Genomic DNA, 16,380 nt, shown 5'->3' with positions numbered 1-16,380 from the left:
CTGGCGGCCGCCGGAGCGCGTGCGGCGTGGACTTTGCCAGGCTCGCCACCAGCCCCAGACCCGTTTAGGACCGGGAGACCGAACGCAGCGTCCAGCCGGGGAGTTTCGGCGGCGTTCTCCGGGCACTGCGCGCGGGAAGCCAGACGCAGCGGGGGGACAGCTCGCGTTGGCGTTGCCAGAGTGAGGAAGTTAGCAGGCAGGACTTGACGAGGCTCTTTGGTTTTTCTAGTCCTCAGCCACTGAAGAGGAAGCTTGATGCTTGGCTGTCAGAGACATGAATTACGCACGGTTCATCACCGCAGCGAGCGCAGCCAGAAACCCTTCTCCCATCCGGACCGCGAGTGAGAAACGGGGCGACCATCACTCCTTTGGGGTGGGACATTCCTCGCACAGCCTCTAAGGAGGGTTCCCTAGCAAGCCACCGCTTGGCTGCATCCATGCGTACCCCTGTGCACGCTCGCGATGAGCCAGACTCTGCGTGCAGAAATGAAATAGGCAGAGCCTTTGTTCTCAAAGAACTCGGGCTGAAACGGAAGGCGGGTATTTCTGCTGGAGCAGAGTCCGAGCAGCTGTAGAGAGAGGCGCAGACTGCTGTGGGGCACGGCCTTGGAAGGGAGGGGGCGTGCTATGGAGAAAGGCTCTTCCTGGGAAGCTGAGAAGGGGCAGGCACAGCGTGCAGATGGGTGTGCAGTGGAGAGGGCCAGGTAAATGGGAGAGGTAGGGGTGGGCCATGAAGCTCACAGACAGGTCGGGGCTAAGTGGAGGAGGGCTTCTGCTGTTGTGGCCCTTTGCTGTCTTCCTGATCCCTCTGCCTTCTCTTTGGTCACCTTCATTCTTTAGTCCCTCCACAGGTGAGGCGGCCCAGAAAAAGTTATTCTGTATGTTTATTTTAGACTAGCGTTTGTCTTAGTCCATTCAGGCCGCTATAACAAATACCACAAACTGGGTAATTTATAAACAATAGAATTATTTCTCACAGTTCTGGAGACTAGGAAGTCTAAGATCAAAGTGCCAGCAGATTCTGTATCTGGTGAGAGCCCTTCCTTATAGACAGAGGCTTCTTGCTGCATCCTCACGTAGTAGAAGGGGGAACCTGTGTCCTCACATGGCACAAGGGTCAAGGGCATTCCTCAGCCTTCTTTTATAAGTGCACCAATCCCATTCAGGAGGGTGGATCCCTTCTGACCTAATCACCTCTAGAGACCCCACCTCTTAAAACTATCACATTAGTATTAAGTTCCAAGTATGAATGTGGGGGGAACACCAGCATTTAGACCATAGCACATTCTATCACTAGAAATTGTTAAACTTTATAGTTTTATTGATGATAATGCATGCTTAACTATCTGCTTATAACAATCTTCAGTGAAATTGTTTCTTCTCTTCCATGTGTATGATAGCTGAAATATCGAGCAGAGGACCAAAATCGATGATCTCCTTGGCTGGTGGCTTACCAAATCCAAACATGTTTCCTTTTAAGACTGCTGTAATCACTGTAGAAAATGGAAAGACCATCGAATTTGGAGAAGAGATGATGAAGAGAGCACTTCAGTATTCTCCGAGTGCTGGGTAAGTATCAATACTTAACATAATTTTATTGGCTTATTTTCATGAGAAATATTCTAAGGCCCATTGATAAAGAATATTAAAGAAATATTCTAAGGCCCATTAATAAACATTCTAAGGCCATTGACTCATTTGGTCATTCAGTGACCAAATACTCACTTGGTCATTGAATACTAACCAAGTGAGTATTCAATAGTTAGGAAGGTCTGGGGAAAGGTTTTCAAAGGATAATTAAGAGCAGAAAGGATATTGAATGCTTAACACTCCTCAGTGATTGCTTCTCAATTGCAAATGACCAAGAAGGCTTCTAGAAGGAAATACGATTAGAGCTGAGTTCAAAAAAGTGAGAAGATATCCAGGTGAAAAAAACATATCAGGAGAAATGAAGAAATGGAAAGTCCAGGAGGCAGCAACTTTAAGTCCCCAGGCAATTTTTTAATAATTATATTCCCTTTCTAAACAAGCAGCCATGCAAATACATTGCCCTCATGGGTTCAAATGTCTTTAATTTCTTAAAGGCAAGCTGAAACATATCTGACGACTTTCTTTAGCTGGTCTTCTTCCAGTGATAAAGGATAATTTATGGAGAACCTATAAATTATACTTTATTAAAACCTTGTTTGTTCTGTGATTGAAAAGTATATTGAAATATGTTATTCGTGCATACATGCATTAGTTATATAATATGTTAAATATACATAGTCTTATTCGAACGTTCCGTAATACAAACAACTTATTGAGCCTGAACTTCTAGATAGCCATAGAACTCTTCCTAGAGAGAACAAAGAATCGATTATGCAATGATTCCTCTAAAGACTTCAGGTTTGGAATAAGAAAGATATAGATTCAAATCTCAGCTCGTTGATTACATAATTGACTTTATGAGAATTTCTGGCTGATTGACTTATGGGAATTTCCTAATCTCTAAGTCTACTGCCTATCTTTTAAATAAGAATATTAATACTGGCAAAAAGCATTTGAGGGTTTTTTAATTGAGTGTACAAAGTACTTGATAAAGCTGTCATTTATTATTTCCTGTCTACTACTATTACTATGATTTTTACTACTATGAATTTAAAAATACATTTTATGCTTTAGAATTCCAGAGCTTTTGTCCTGGCTAAAACAGTTACAAATAAAATTGCATAATCCTCCTACTGTCCATTACCCACCCAGTCAAGGACAAATGGACCTATGTGTCACATCTGGCAGCCAACAAGGTCTTTGTAAGGTAAGACTGAAAGGAAAACTCAGCCAAAATGGAGAATTGGAAGCATTCGTTTCTATAGTCCTCTCTCACTTAATCACAGAGAATCATATTTTATGGATTACTGGTCGTCTTTCTTGTCTTCACCTAGAATTATTAACAGGGAACTAAAAGACAAGTCATAGGATGCCGGTGGGAGCAGTTGTGGCCGGGGATGGGCAAGGGTGGGTAGGGGATGTTGACTGTAAGCAAAAGCCAGGCAGAAATATTGTAGGTTGATCTATCAATATTTCCCCTTAGTTTTCCTCATTGTGAACACAAGGACTTTCAAACATTATCTGTTCTTAACATCATTCACTAGCCTAATCTGTTAAATATTAAATACAGAGCATGTGGTCAATTATGCAGACCTATTAACCATTAAAGCAGGATTCCCACTAAGGGAGTACTCAACTCCTACCAACAGCTTAGTGAACATTACTTAATTTCATCTGGCTCAAAAATTCAAGTTACACTTGATTTCTGCCTATAGTTAGGAAATTTCAATATGATTTTTAAATTTTTTAGAGGGCATACCTTCATATTCCTGAGATAAAAATATTTATATTCCTTTGCATATCTGTCTATGGAATCTCTGTGCTTGCCACTGCTTGTATCTTGTCCCCCTCTTGGGTGCATTTCTCTAGATCTGTTTATATGTCTGTATCTCTGACTTCTTACATGGATTGGTTCTCTCTCTCCCTCTCCTCGTGGCATTAGTTATTCCATCTTCTTCCCTTCTGGGTTCCAGAAACTCCACGGATGTAAACACCACTGGTTAGTTGCCACAATAAAGAGACCACATCTGTGGTCCTCAGTTTAATCTGTTCTTTTCTTTTCTTTTTTCTTTCTTTCTTTTTTTTTTTTTTTTTTTTTTTTTTTTTTTTTAAGACGGGGACTCACCCTGTCATGCAGACTGGAGTGCAGTGGCGCAATCACGGCTCACGGTAGTCTCGACATCCCTGGGCTCCAACAATTCTTCCACCTTAGCCTCCCAAGTAGCTAGGACTGCAGGTGTACACCAATATGCCTAGCTAATTTTTATATTATTTTGCCATGTTGGACAGGCTGGTCTTGATCTTGTGGGCTCAAGCAATCTGCCTACCTTGGCCTCCCAAAGTGCTGGTATACTTTCTCCTTTGTTTTCCATGAATAATAAGATTCTCTATATTCATTCTCAGATCTAGATTAATCTCTGACTCCCATTTATCTTAATCTGAAACCAGAGTATTTTCTTTTTCATGGAAATATGAAAACTGTAATCTGGTTTGCTTTAATGAATTTTAATTAAATTATTGTTATGGAATAATGAGTTACAGTAGTAAAAACATTTTTTAAAGTTTTTAAAAATTAAAAAAAACTTACCCTTTTTGCATATAATTAGGAAAAGTAAAAGAATAGCTAGTGTTTGAGTCTTTGCTTGAAGAGAAACATTTGTGATTGTATAGAATGATATAAGAGTATTTTTCAATGAAATTCTTTCCTCAAGAAAGGGTGCCAGGACTTTTTCTTCCAGAAAGTTGCTTAAGACAGTTTCTTCTTTATCCATCACAGCACCAGTTATACAAAGAAGACAGCATAGATGGCTAAATACATCAGTAACTTACTACTTACAGACATGCTTATTACAGAGGCACTAATATGTATCTGGTTTAATATTTCTTCCACGTTGTTCTCTAGGATTCATGTTATTTTAGGCTCCTGTGTTTCTCTCTCATCTTTTAAACAATGCTCCCAGATGATAACAGCCTTCCCTTCTAATTTAATATACTTGAAATTTGTATGTCCCCTAACTGATGTGGAAAATATATTTACAGTTGACCCTTGAACAACACAGGGATTTAAGGGCAATGACTCCATGCAGTTGAAAATCTGCATATAACTTTTGACTCCTCTAAAACATAACTACTAATAGCCTACTCTTGACCAGAAGCCTTACTGATAATATAGTCAGTTAACACATATTTTATATTTTATATGTATTATACACTATATTTTTACAATAAAGTAAACCAGAGAAAATAAAATGGTATTAAGAAAGTCATGAGCAAGAGAAAATATATTTACCATTAAGTGGAAGTGGATCATCATATAGGTCTTCATCCTCATCTGCATGTTGATTAGGCTGCGGAGAAGGAGGAAGAGGAGGGGTTGGTCTTGCTGTCTCAGGGGAGGCAGAGGCAGAAGAAACTGTGCGTATAAGTGAACTTGTGCAGTTCAAATCCATGTTGTTCAAGGATCAACGCTAATTAGGTTTTCCTTTGATCTGTTAATATGTGCATGCCACCCAAGTGATTCCTTTGGTCCTAGGATGTCTTGTAAAGCTTAACTCAATTAGAAACTTTCCAGAGGAGGATACTGTTTGTCATAAGATGCCAAAAGTTCATAAGGAAAAGATAAACTGAACATGACAGGCCAATTGGGAAACAAAAGTTAAGTCTTCTATCTCAATTGATAATGGCCCTACTGTTTGTGGTGAGATGTGGGTTGATAAAATGATAGGAAAAAGGACTCAAACTGGGGATTGTGAAACATCACATGTTAAGAAGCAATTATTCTGTGACTTATGTATGATTTAGTCATAATAGACCCCTTTGATTTAGGCTGGAAAAATCTATTGCCTGGCTCTAGTGATTGTAGTAGAAATCATATTATCCACATAATTTCCAAAGATTTGTCAAACCTTCTATTACTTGACCTAGAAATATCCTTTAACACTGTTGATCTCCCCATCCATTTTATTTTTAAAAATTAATTTTTAATTTTTTCTGTTGCCATAATATATATATACACACACACATATATATATAAAATTTGCTATCCTTACCATTTTTAAGTATACAGTTCAGTGGTAATAAGTACATTTATATTCTTTATTTTTTCTTTCACCCTATCTCCCCCATGTCCTTTCCATCCTTCAGTAACCACCAGTCTACTCTCTATCCTTATGAGATCCACTGTTTTAGCTCCCACAGATAAGGGAGAACATGCAATATTTGTGTTTCTGTACTTGGCTTATTTCCCTTAACATAATGACCTCCAGTTCTATCCACGTTGCTGCAAATGACAGGATTTTATTCCTTTTTTATGGTTGAATAATATTCCATTGTGTGTATACCACATTTTCCTTATCCATTCATCAGCTGATGGACACTTAGGTTGGTTCCATATTTTGGCTATTGTGAATAAGTGCCATAATAAACATGGAGGTGCAGATACTGCTTTGATATATTGATATTTTTGTTTTGGATATATACTCAGCAGTGGGATTGCAGGATTATATGGTAGTTCTATTTTCAGTTTTTTGAGGAACCTCTGTACTGTTCTCCATAGTGGCTGTACCAATTTACATTCCCATCAAAGTGTACAAGGGTTCCCCTTTCTCTACCCTCATCAGCATCTGTTATTACTTGTCTTTTTGAAGCTAGCCATTTTGACTGTGGTGAGGTAATATCTCATTGTGGTTTTGGTTTGCATTTCTGATTGCATTAGTAATATTGAACTTTTTAAATGCCTTTTGGGCATTTTTATGTCTTCTTTTAGAAATGTCTGTTAAGATCTTTTGCCCATTTTTTAATGGGATTATTTGGGGTTTTTGCTATTGAGTTGTTAATCCCTTGTCAGATGGGTGGTTTGCAAATATTTTCTCCTATCCTGTAGGTTGTTCTAGTTCCTTGAAGTGCATTATTAGGTTGTTAATTTGAAGTCTTTCTACTTTCTTGATACAGGCATTTATTGCTGTAAACTTTCCTCTTACAACTGCTTTTGCTGTATTTCACAAATTTTAGTATATTGCATTTCCATTTTCATTTTTCTTAGTAAAACTTCTAATTTCCTGCTTCATTTTTCATTGACCCATTCAGGAGCACGTTGTTTAATTTTCATGTCCTTGCATATTTTATAAAGTTCCTCTTGTTATTGATTTCTAGTTTTATTATTGTGGTCAGAAAAGATATTTGATAAGATTTGTTTTTTTTTTTTTTTTTATTTGTTCAAACTTGTTTTATAGCCTAAGGTATGGTCTGTTCTGCAGACTCTTCATTGTGCTGATGAAAAGAATGTATATGCTGCAGCAGTTGGTTGAATATTTTTGTAAATGTCTATTAGGTCTGTTAGATCTAGTGTGTAGTTTTACCTCACTGTTTCTTTATGTTGATTTTCTGTCTGGATAATCTGTTTATTACTGAGAGTGAAGTGTTAAAGTCTCCTACTATTATTGTATTACATTCTATCTCTCCCTTTATATTTATTAATACTTGCTTTGTATACTTGGGAGGTATGGTATTGGGTGCATATATATTTATAATTGTTATATTATCTTGCCGAATTGACCCCTTTATCATTATATAGTGACCTTCTTTGTTTCTTTTTACAATCTTATATTTGTAATCTATTTTACGTAAGTGTAGCTACACCTACTCTTTTTAGGTTTCCAATTCCACGGAATATGTTTTTCCACCTCCTCACTTTCAGAATGTGTGTCTTTATAGGTGAGGTAGGTTTCTTGTAGGCTGCATATGATTGGGTCTTGTTTCTTTATCCACTGAGCCACTCTATGCCTTTTAATTGGAGAATGGAGACCATTTACATTCAGTGTTATTATTGATATGTTAGGACTTACTACTGGCATTTTGTTGCTTGTGTTCTGGTTGTTTTGAGACTCCTCTCTTCTTTTCTTCCTTTCTTACTGTCTTCCGTTGTGGTTAAGTGATTTTCTCTGGTACTATTATGTAATTTGTTGCTCTTTATTTTTAGTGAATCAATTATAAGTTTTTGTACTGTGGTTACCATGAGGCTTACAAAAAAAAAAAACTTATTGATATAAAAAGTTATTTTAAAGAGGTAACAACTTATCTTGGATCAACTTATCTTATGTTGGAGAAGCAAACAAATGCAAAAAAACACACACAAAAAAAATCCTCTATTCTTTAACTCCATTCCCCCCGCATTTTGACTTTGAGATATCTCAATTTACGTATTACCTATCTTAACAGGTTGCTGTAGCTATTAATGTTTTTGATTGATTTGTCATTTGGGCTTCATATGAGAATTATGAGTGGATCACACACCATAATTACAATCATAGAATATTCTGGGTTTGTCCACGTACTTAATTTTACCAGTGGGATTTTTACCTTGAAAAGTTTTCTTTTGTACATTAGTACTTTTTTATTTCAGGTTGAAGAATTCCCTTTAGCATTTTTCATACGATCTGGTGGTGGTAAATTCTCTCAGCTTTAGTTTGTCTGAGAAAGACTTTATCTCTCCATCATGTTTGAAGGATAATTTTGCTGGATACAGTATTCTTGGATGATTGCTTCTCAGCCTTCTGGCTAAGATCAAGTGTACAATATTCTTGGATGGGCCGGGAATGGTAGCTCACACCTGTAATCCCAGTGCTTTGGGAGGCTGAGATGGGAAAATTGCTTGAGGCCAGGAGTTCGAGACCAGCCTCGTTAACATAGCGAGGCCCCATCTCAATCAATCAATCAGTTAAAAAAAAAACAATATTCTTAGACAGCAGCTTTTTTCTTTGGGCACTTTTAAAATGCCATATCTCTTCTTCCTGGCCTGTGTGGTTTCCATTGAGACGTCTGTTGTGAGACAAATTAGAGCTCGTGTATGTATTATTTTCTTCTTTTGTCTTGTTGCTTTTCATATCTTCTGTTTGTTCTTAGCCTTTGAGAGTTTGATTCTTATATGCTTTGAGGTAGTTTTATTTGGATTAAATCTGTTTGATGTTCTCAGACCTTCTTTTGTGGCCTGGATATTTATCTGTCTCAAATTTTAGAAACTTTTTCTGTTATTATTTCTCTAAATAAGCTTTGTACTCCTTGCTTTTGCTCACCTTCCTCTTGCAGACCAATGATTCTTAGATTTAGTCTTTCGGGGTAATTTTCTGTATTTTGTAGGCATTCTTTGTTCTTTTTTCTTTTTTCCCTGACTGTATTTTCACATAGCCAATCTTCAAGCGTACTGATTCTTCCTTCTGCTGGGTCCGTTTTGATTTTGAGAGCCTCTAATAATGAGTTCCTCAGTTCAACAATTCTGAGTTCAGTATTTCTCAGTTCCAAAATTTCTGGGGCGTTTTATTTTTATTATTTCAATCTCTTTGTTAAATGTCTCTGATAAATTTCTGAATTGCTGTTCTGAGTTATCTTGAAGATCACTGAGTTTTCTTTTCTCTTTTTTTTTTTTTTTTTTTTTTTTTTTTGAGACAGAGTCTTGCTCTGTCGCCCAGGCTGGAGTGCAGTGGTGTGATGTCGGCTCACTGCAAGTGCCACCTGCCAGGTTTACGCCATTCTCCTGCCTCAGCCTCTTGAGTAGCTGGGACTACAGGTGCCCGCCACTACGCCCAGCTCATTTTTTGTATTTTTAGTAGAGACAGGGTTTCACCGTGTTAGCCAGGATGGTCTTGATCTCTTGACCTCGTGATCCACCCGCCTCGGCCTCCCAAAGTGCTGGGATTACAGGTGTGAGCCACCGCGCCCGGCCCTGAGTTTTCTTAAAACTGCTATTTTGAATTTTTGGTCAAAGAGCTTACAAATTGCCATCTTGTTAGGATCAGTCACTGGATTGTTGCTCTGTCATTTTGGGGAGGTCATGGTTTCCTGTTTGCTATTGTTTCTTGTAGGTATACATCTGTTTTTTGCATTGAAGGATTACTTATTTATTCTAGTTTTTCGTTTGTTTTGTCTGGCTTGCTTTGCTTTTTATTGGATATATTTGCTTAGTAAATCTCTATTGCTAGGTCACTGCTTCCTTGTTGGCATCTTTGTAGGTAGCACCTTAAGCCCAGGTTTAGTAAATAATTCGAGAATAGCCTGTCCCAAATCAGGGAGGTCCCAAAGGATTTATTCCATTGGCATGAGGTGGCTAGCAAAATAATTATGCCCAGGAACCTCTGGAGCATTCCTCCTGCAGTGTGGTGCTGCTGAACAATCACTCTGATTTGGCATGCCCTTTTTGCTGAGTTACAGTGCAGAGTTTCCAGGGCTTGGGATGGTAGTCCTGCCTTCCCATTTTGTCTCTGCCTTTCCTCAGGGATGTTTTTTCCTCCAGTCCATCATGATGCTTTCCAAGGGTTAAGGCAAGGACAGAACTCCTGCCAGGGAACCAAAGATGGTGGGGAAACTCTTGGCCACCTCAATCTCACTTTTTCTAGTGTAGAAGCCGTGAGTTAGGGGGAGATTTTCCATGTGCTTGGTGCCAGGCAGAATTGGGAGGAGGAGTATCATAGATGCAGAAGTATGTTTTTCTTACCATCTGCTCAGAGTTTTTTCACTTCTCTATAGTCCTAGGAACTGACTCATCCTCATATTTGAGTTCTGGGTTGTTTCTGGTGAAAATTTTAGCACTGTATATTTGTTAGTGGTTTTGTGGGAGGGAATGAAGCCAACTTGCTTCTACACCACCATTTTGGAACTGGAAGTCTCCCCCGCCCTTTTGGAAACACTGTCCTCCTCCACCTCTCTCAGTAGCATGTTGTGTGGTTCCCCTCCAGCCCACTTGCCCTGCCTTCCTTGCAGTGTCCTCCTCTACCCAGCCATTATTGATTGGAGTTCCCTGTAGCTCCGTCCTTGAACATCTCTCCTTAGTCTATGTACTTTTCCTGGGTATCTCTATTAACATTCACATGATCAACCATATGCCAGTAACTTCCAAGCTCCTTCCAAATCCATTTGTCCATCTATCCATCTGACATCATCACAGGATGTTTCAAAGGCATCTCACACTAAAACAAATCATCCTCTCACTCAGATATGGATGGCTTTTTGGTTTTGTGTTTCAGTGAATAGCACCACCCCCACCGTCTATCTAGTTCCATAACCAAATACCTAGGCATCATTCTTGACACCTCCACTTCCTCATTTCCCTATTGTCCATAATCATGTTCCGTTACTTTTCATTTCCTAATACCTCTCAGTTCTTCTCTACAATTCCACTGTCACCACTCTACTTTAAGATGACCCTTATCTGTTTCCAGGACCATGGCAGTAACTTCCCAAACAATCCTAAAAACTTTCCAAACTTTCCACATGTATTCTCACCCTTCTTTTATTCTTTCATACTGCAGTCAGATTGATCTTTTCCAGATGAGTATCTGATCATGCAACTCTCCCTCCCCACTCTCTTCTTAAAATCCTTACTTCCCTCCCTTGGCTCAAATGCCTACATGGTTGGTCTCTGCCCACTTCTGTCTGATCTCACACCACTCTTTACCTTCTGCCTCAAGACACATAATTATTTTGGCTCTTCACATGTAACTATTGTCACCCCCTACACCAACTCATCACTTCTTCCAGGATGCCTTCCCTGAGTTTCCTCAATGCCTAGGTCTTCCTACAATGAGCTCTCATGTCATTGTGCATCTGTACTTAATATCACTTACCACTGTTTTTAATTGCACATTTATTGGGTAGTTATTTAATTGGTGTCTAGCTTTCCCAGTGGACCAGTAGCTCCATGAGAGTAAGAACCATGTCATTTTGCTCACTATTTTATCTCTGACACTTTACACAGGCCTGGCTTATAGTAAACATTTAATAGATTTTCAAAGAAGCAATGAAAGGAATAAATGAATGTTAGGAGCCAAACCTCTGTTCACCTTACTCAGGAACAGGAGTTGGCAAACTGTGGCTTGAGAGCCAAATCCAGCCCTTCATCAAATTTTGTAAATAAAGTTTTATTGGAATGCAGTCACACCCATTCATTTATATATTGTCTATGGCTGCTTTTTCACTATAGAGGCAGAGTAGTTGCAACAGAAATACTATGATCCACAAAATGTTTACTGTTTGGCCCTTTATAAACAATTTGCTAATTCTTACTGTAGAATCATGTGAGCTCAAACTAAAAAATGGGCTTCTGAGCATAGAAACAGTACTAACCTATGCTGACTAACAAGCTAACCTATGCTTCTTTTGTTAGGTGTTTGAAATGATCATTAACCCTGGAGATAATGTCCTCCTAGATGAACCTGCTTATTCAGGAACTCTTCAAAGTGTGAGTATACATTTTACAAAAGGCAACTCTGTTGTGGTAAATAAGAAGAAAACTTATAATAAAAGTTTTATAATAACTTTATAATAATAAAGTTAATATCTTATTAACTTTAGAATAATCTATACACAGAAAAATGAAGTAGCATCTTTTATCCATAAGCAGGATAATCTTAAATGATATATACAAAATATGTTAAAGGTACCCTCTTCTTTATACATTTCTTTTTAAAAATCCAAGTGTATAGGCATTAAAATTAGGTTATACAAAATCGTGTCCAATTCTCTTAATATTTCACTTTAAATGTAATTTAAATTACAAAAATTTATTTTTTATTACTATCTTATTACCATATGCATAAGTACACCATGTTATATGTCAGTTTAGTATACTAATATAGTATAATTAGGACTTTCCACTCCAAAGTTAGATCCGTGGAACTGTGATATACAGAATGAGGAAGCGGATGATCTGACTCTGCTCTGCACTGGTCAGAGCACATTGCTGAGAATTAGGTTTGTTTGGGGCAGTCTACTTTAAGAAAGAAATGTCCACAACTGGAGCATATTCAGAGAAAGATAGTCAGAGTAAATAGGGAATTGGAAACCATACCATATGATGAATGTTGTAGGAACTGGAGCTATTTTCCCCAGAAAGAAAAGACTCAAGAGAGGCATGAAAACTGTCCTCAAATACATAGAAGTTAGTCATGTAACAAAAGAATTAGATTTATTTGTACATGACCTTAGGTTAATAAAACTGGAACCACAGGGAAACAATTTCAGCTCTATATAAGAACTTGCTAACCACTGGCCTTACCGGACTTCATAAGAGGTTACAACATTGCCCATCACTGTAGGTGCTCAGTTACTTTTGACTGCCACCTAACACAAATACGGCAAATGTAATTCTAGCTTAGAGTAGGGGAATTGAATGAGATGACCTTTATGCTCTGTTGATTCCAACTACATGGATTCTCTTATTTTTTAAAAATTTTATATTATTTTTATGAAAATCAACATATAAAGCAATATATAAAACAATTCCATTTGTAATAGCATCCAAAAGAATAAAATACCTAGGAATAAATCTAACAAAGGAGGTGGAAGACTTTTACATTAAAAACTGAAAAATTTTGCTGAAAGAAATTAAGCAAAACTCAAAGAAATGGAAAGACTTCCACTGTTCGTAGAATGTAAGACTTACTATTGTTAAGGTATTAATACTACCCTAAGCAATTTACAGATTCAATACAATCCCTATCGATATGCCAACAGCCTTTTTTGCAGAAATAGAAAAGCCAATGCTTAAATTGATGTGAGTTTAAAGGACCTAAATAGCCAAAATAATCTTGAAAAAGAACAAATTTGGAAGACTCTCACTTCCCAATTTCAAAACTGCAAAGCTACAGTAATCAAACAATGTGGTACTGGCATAAAGACAATCATATAGACCAATAGAATAGAACTGAGCATCCAGAAATAAACCCACAAATCCAGTTGATTTCAGTAAGGGTACCAAGATCATTCAGTGGGGGAAAGGGTAGTCTCTTCAACTGTGGTGCTGAGACAACTGGATTTCCACATGCATATGAAAGAACTTGGACCCTTACCTTACACCATATGAAAATTTAACTCAAAATGGATCAAAGACATAAATATAAGCACAAAAGCTACAAACACTTAGGAGAAAACATAAGGGCAAATTTTTATGACCTTAGATTTGGTGGATTTTTTAGATATGACCAAAAATATGAACAACAACAACCACAAAAATAGATAAATTGGACTTGAAGATTTAAACGTGGTTGTGTATCAAAGGACATTATGAAAAAAGCGAAAAAAGAGTCTATACAATGGGAGAAAATATTTATAATAATATATCTGATAAAGCTTTAATATCCAGAACATATAAAGAACTCCTACAACTCAACAACAGAAAGATAAACAACCCAATTTAAAAATGGACAAAGGACTTAAATAGACATTAGTCTGAAGAACATGTGCAAAAGACCAATAAGCACATAAAAAGATGCTCAGCATCATTAGTGATTAGAGAAATGCAAAGCAGCATAAATCAACATATGAAAGCTGCAAGTTCCATGATCATGTAGTGGTTAGTACTCTACAATGTGTGACAGCTGTACCTGCAGTGTGATTATTTGGCAAGACTCAGGCTTGGGGAAAAAAAATTTTTAAGTAGAGAAATGCAAATCAAAAGTACTGTGAGATACTACCTCACACATACCAGGATATTATTTTTTTAAAAAAATAGTGAATATGTGAAGACACTGGGTTCATTCATTGCTGGTGGAAATGTAAAATGGTATGGCCACCATGGGAAAGTTTGTCAGTTCCTCAGAAAATTAAAATAGAATTACCGTGTGACCCACAATTCCACTCATGGGTATATACCCAGAAAGAATTGAAAACTGGGACTGAAACAGATACTTGTATACAAATGTTCATTGCAATATTATTTACAATAGCCAAAAGGTAGAAGCAACTCAAGTGTCCATCAGTGGATGAATGGATAAATAAAATGTGTTATATACATACAATGGAGTATTATTCAGCCATAAGAAGGAACACAGATCTGTTACATATTACAATATGGATGAACCTTGAAAGCATTTTAACTTTAAGAAGCCAGACAAAAGGACAAATATTGTATTATTCCAATTATATGAAACATCTAGAATAGACAAATTAATAGAGATAGAAAGTAGATGGGTGGTTACCAGTGGCTGGGAAGAGTAGAGAATGGAGAGTTATTGATTAATAGGTACAGAGTCTCTATTTGGGGTGAGGAAACAGTTTTGGAAATAGAGGTGATGGATGCACACATTGTGAATGTAATTAATGCCACTGAATTGTACTCCTAAAAATAGTTAAAATGAACTAGACGAGGTGGCTCACGCCTGTAATCCCAGCACTTTGGGAAGCCGAGGCTGAAGGATTACTTGAGGTCAGGAGTTCGAGACCATACTGGGCAACATAGCAAAGCACGTGTCTACAAAGTTTTTTTGTTTGTTTAATTAGCCAGGCAGAAGGCAGAGGTGGAAGGATCACTTGAACCCAGGAGCATGGTGTTACAGGGAGCCGTAATTGCACCACTGCACTTCAGCCCGGGCAACAAAGTGAGACCTTGTCACTTAAAAAAAAATTTGTCGCTTAAAAAAAAAAAAAAAGGCTTAAAATGGCAACAATTTTACCACAATAAAAAACCTAAAATAAAATAATTACTTTTTCTTAATGATTGGATACTCATAATTTACTTTCCTAAACTCCTGAGATTTAAGATTACATAATGCCTGTGAATGTAAAACCAGTGTCTACATACAAAGCGTGCATCTACACACACACAAATGTTTTCACATACCCAAACAGAAAAACAGAAGCTGTATGCCAAGCTTTGAGGAAATATGCTAATAAGCAGTATGCGTTTATTGTATGGCGCAGTGTTGATTTGCTTTATTCATGGTAGATGTGCTTTATAAGATTAAGGCCTTTTAAATTTGTCATAAGGAGGATCTGAATTGTTCTTTTTTATGCATAATTCTACATTTGACTGCTAAAAGAGTATTTGCTTTTCATTTGCAATTTTTTTAGAACCTCATTCAATTATTATTTCTTAAGTTCCTTTTTTAAATTTTAATGCTCAACCATGAATGAGATTCCACAAATTTGTATAAAGCTAAGTCTATAAGCAATGCCAGTACATGCCAGTACAGCCTTAGCAATTGGTAAAATATGGAAATTCTACTATACTGCTTGGTGATCTGCTCATCCCATTCATTGTCCCACCACCACCTGTAATCCCAGAACTTTGGGAGGCCGAGGAGGGTGGATCACGAGTTCAGGAGATCCAGACCATCCTGGCTAACATGGTGAAACTCCGACTTTACTAAAAATACAAAAAATTACCTGGGTGTGGTGGCATGCACCTGTAGTCCCAGCTACTCAGGAGGCTGAAGCAGGAGAATCTCTTGAACCAGGGAGTCGGAGGTTGCAGTGAGCCAAGATCGCACCATTGCATTCTAGCCTGGGCGATAGAGCAAGACTCCATCTCAGAAAAAAAAAAAAAGTGTATAACCTCAACCCTCAGGAGCTCAGAGCTGCGTGCAGGTTTATATATTTTTAAGGGTATGAATGAGCAAGTTCTTGGTTAGAAGGAAAAAAAAAATAGCACTTACATTTTGTAATCACGACTGACTCAGGCTTTCTTTTGTGCTCAACAGCTGCACCCACTGGGCTGCAACATTATTAATGTTGCCAGTGATGAACATGGGATTGTTCCAGATTCCCTAAGAGACATACTTTCCAGATGGAAACCAGAAGATTCAAAGAATCCCCAGAAAAACACCCCCAAATTTCTTTATACTGTTCCAAGTGGCAACAACCCTACTGGAAACTCATTAACAAGTGAACGCAAAAAGGAAATCTATGAGGTACTGTAGAATGGGTTAAAGCAGTTATGTTCCTGTTTCTTTGTGACTTTTTAGAAGAGCACTATGCAAGCTCCCTTTCTCATTAGCCTTTTGCTTTCAAGGAATATAATTTTTA

At 37.7% G+C, this 16,380-nt stretch overlaps 1 protein-coding gene across 6 annotated transcripts in view; it reads left to right on the top strand.

Moving 5' to 3' along the window:
• Positions 1–16,380, top strand: part of AADAT (aminoadipate aminotransferase) — a 44,021-nt gene that overhangs the window by 14,447 nt on the left and 13,194 nt on the right. For 5 of the 6 annotated variants that reach the window (XM_074040763.1, XM_074040761.1, XM_074040762.1 and 2 more), the window contains 5 exons: positions 230–341; positions 1,401–1,569; positions 2,665–2,797; positions 11,744–11,818; positions 16,056–16,265. In XM_074040763.1, coding sequence (XP_073896864.1) covers positions 275–341; positions 1,401–1,569; positions 2,665–2,797; positions 11,744–11,818; positions 16,056–16,265 — 654 coding nt within the window. In that variant the 5' untranslated portion in view covers positions 230–274. Of the gene's footprint in view, positions 1–12; positions 705–1,400; positions 1,570–2,664; positions 2,798–11,743; positions 11,819–16,055; positions 16,266–16,380 lie in introns of those variants that run through there. The other variant, XM_015451032.4, reaches the window with a different exon arrangement.

This window comes from Macaca fascicularis, chromosome 5 (genome assembly GCF_037993035.2).
Source record: "Macaca fascicularis isolate 582-1 chromosome 5, T2T-MFA8v1.1".
Taxonomy (NCBI): Eukaryota; Metazoa; Chordata; class Mammalia; order Primates; family Cercopithecidae; genus Macaca; species Macaca fascicularis.
Note: the sequence above shows the minus strand (reverse complement) of the source record. Positions and strands in the feature narration are given on the sequence as shown.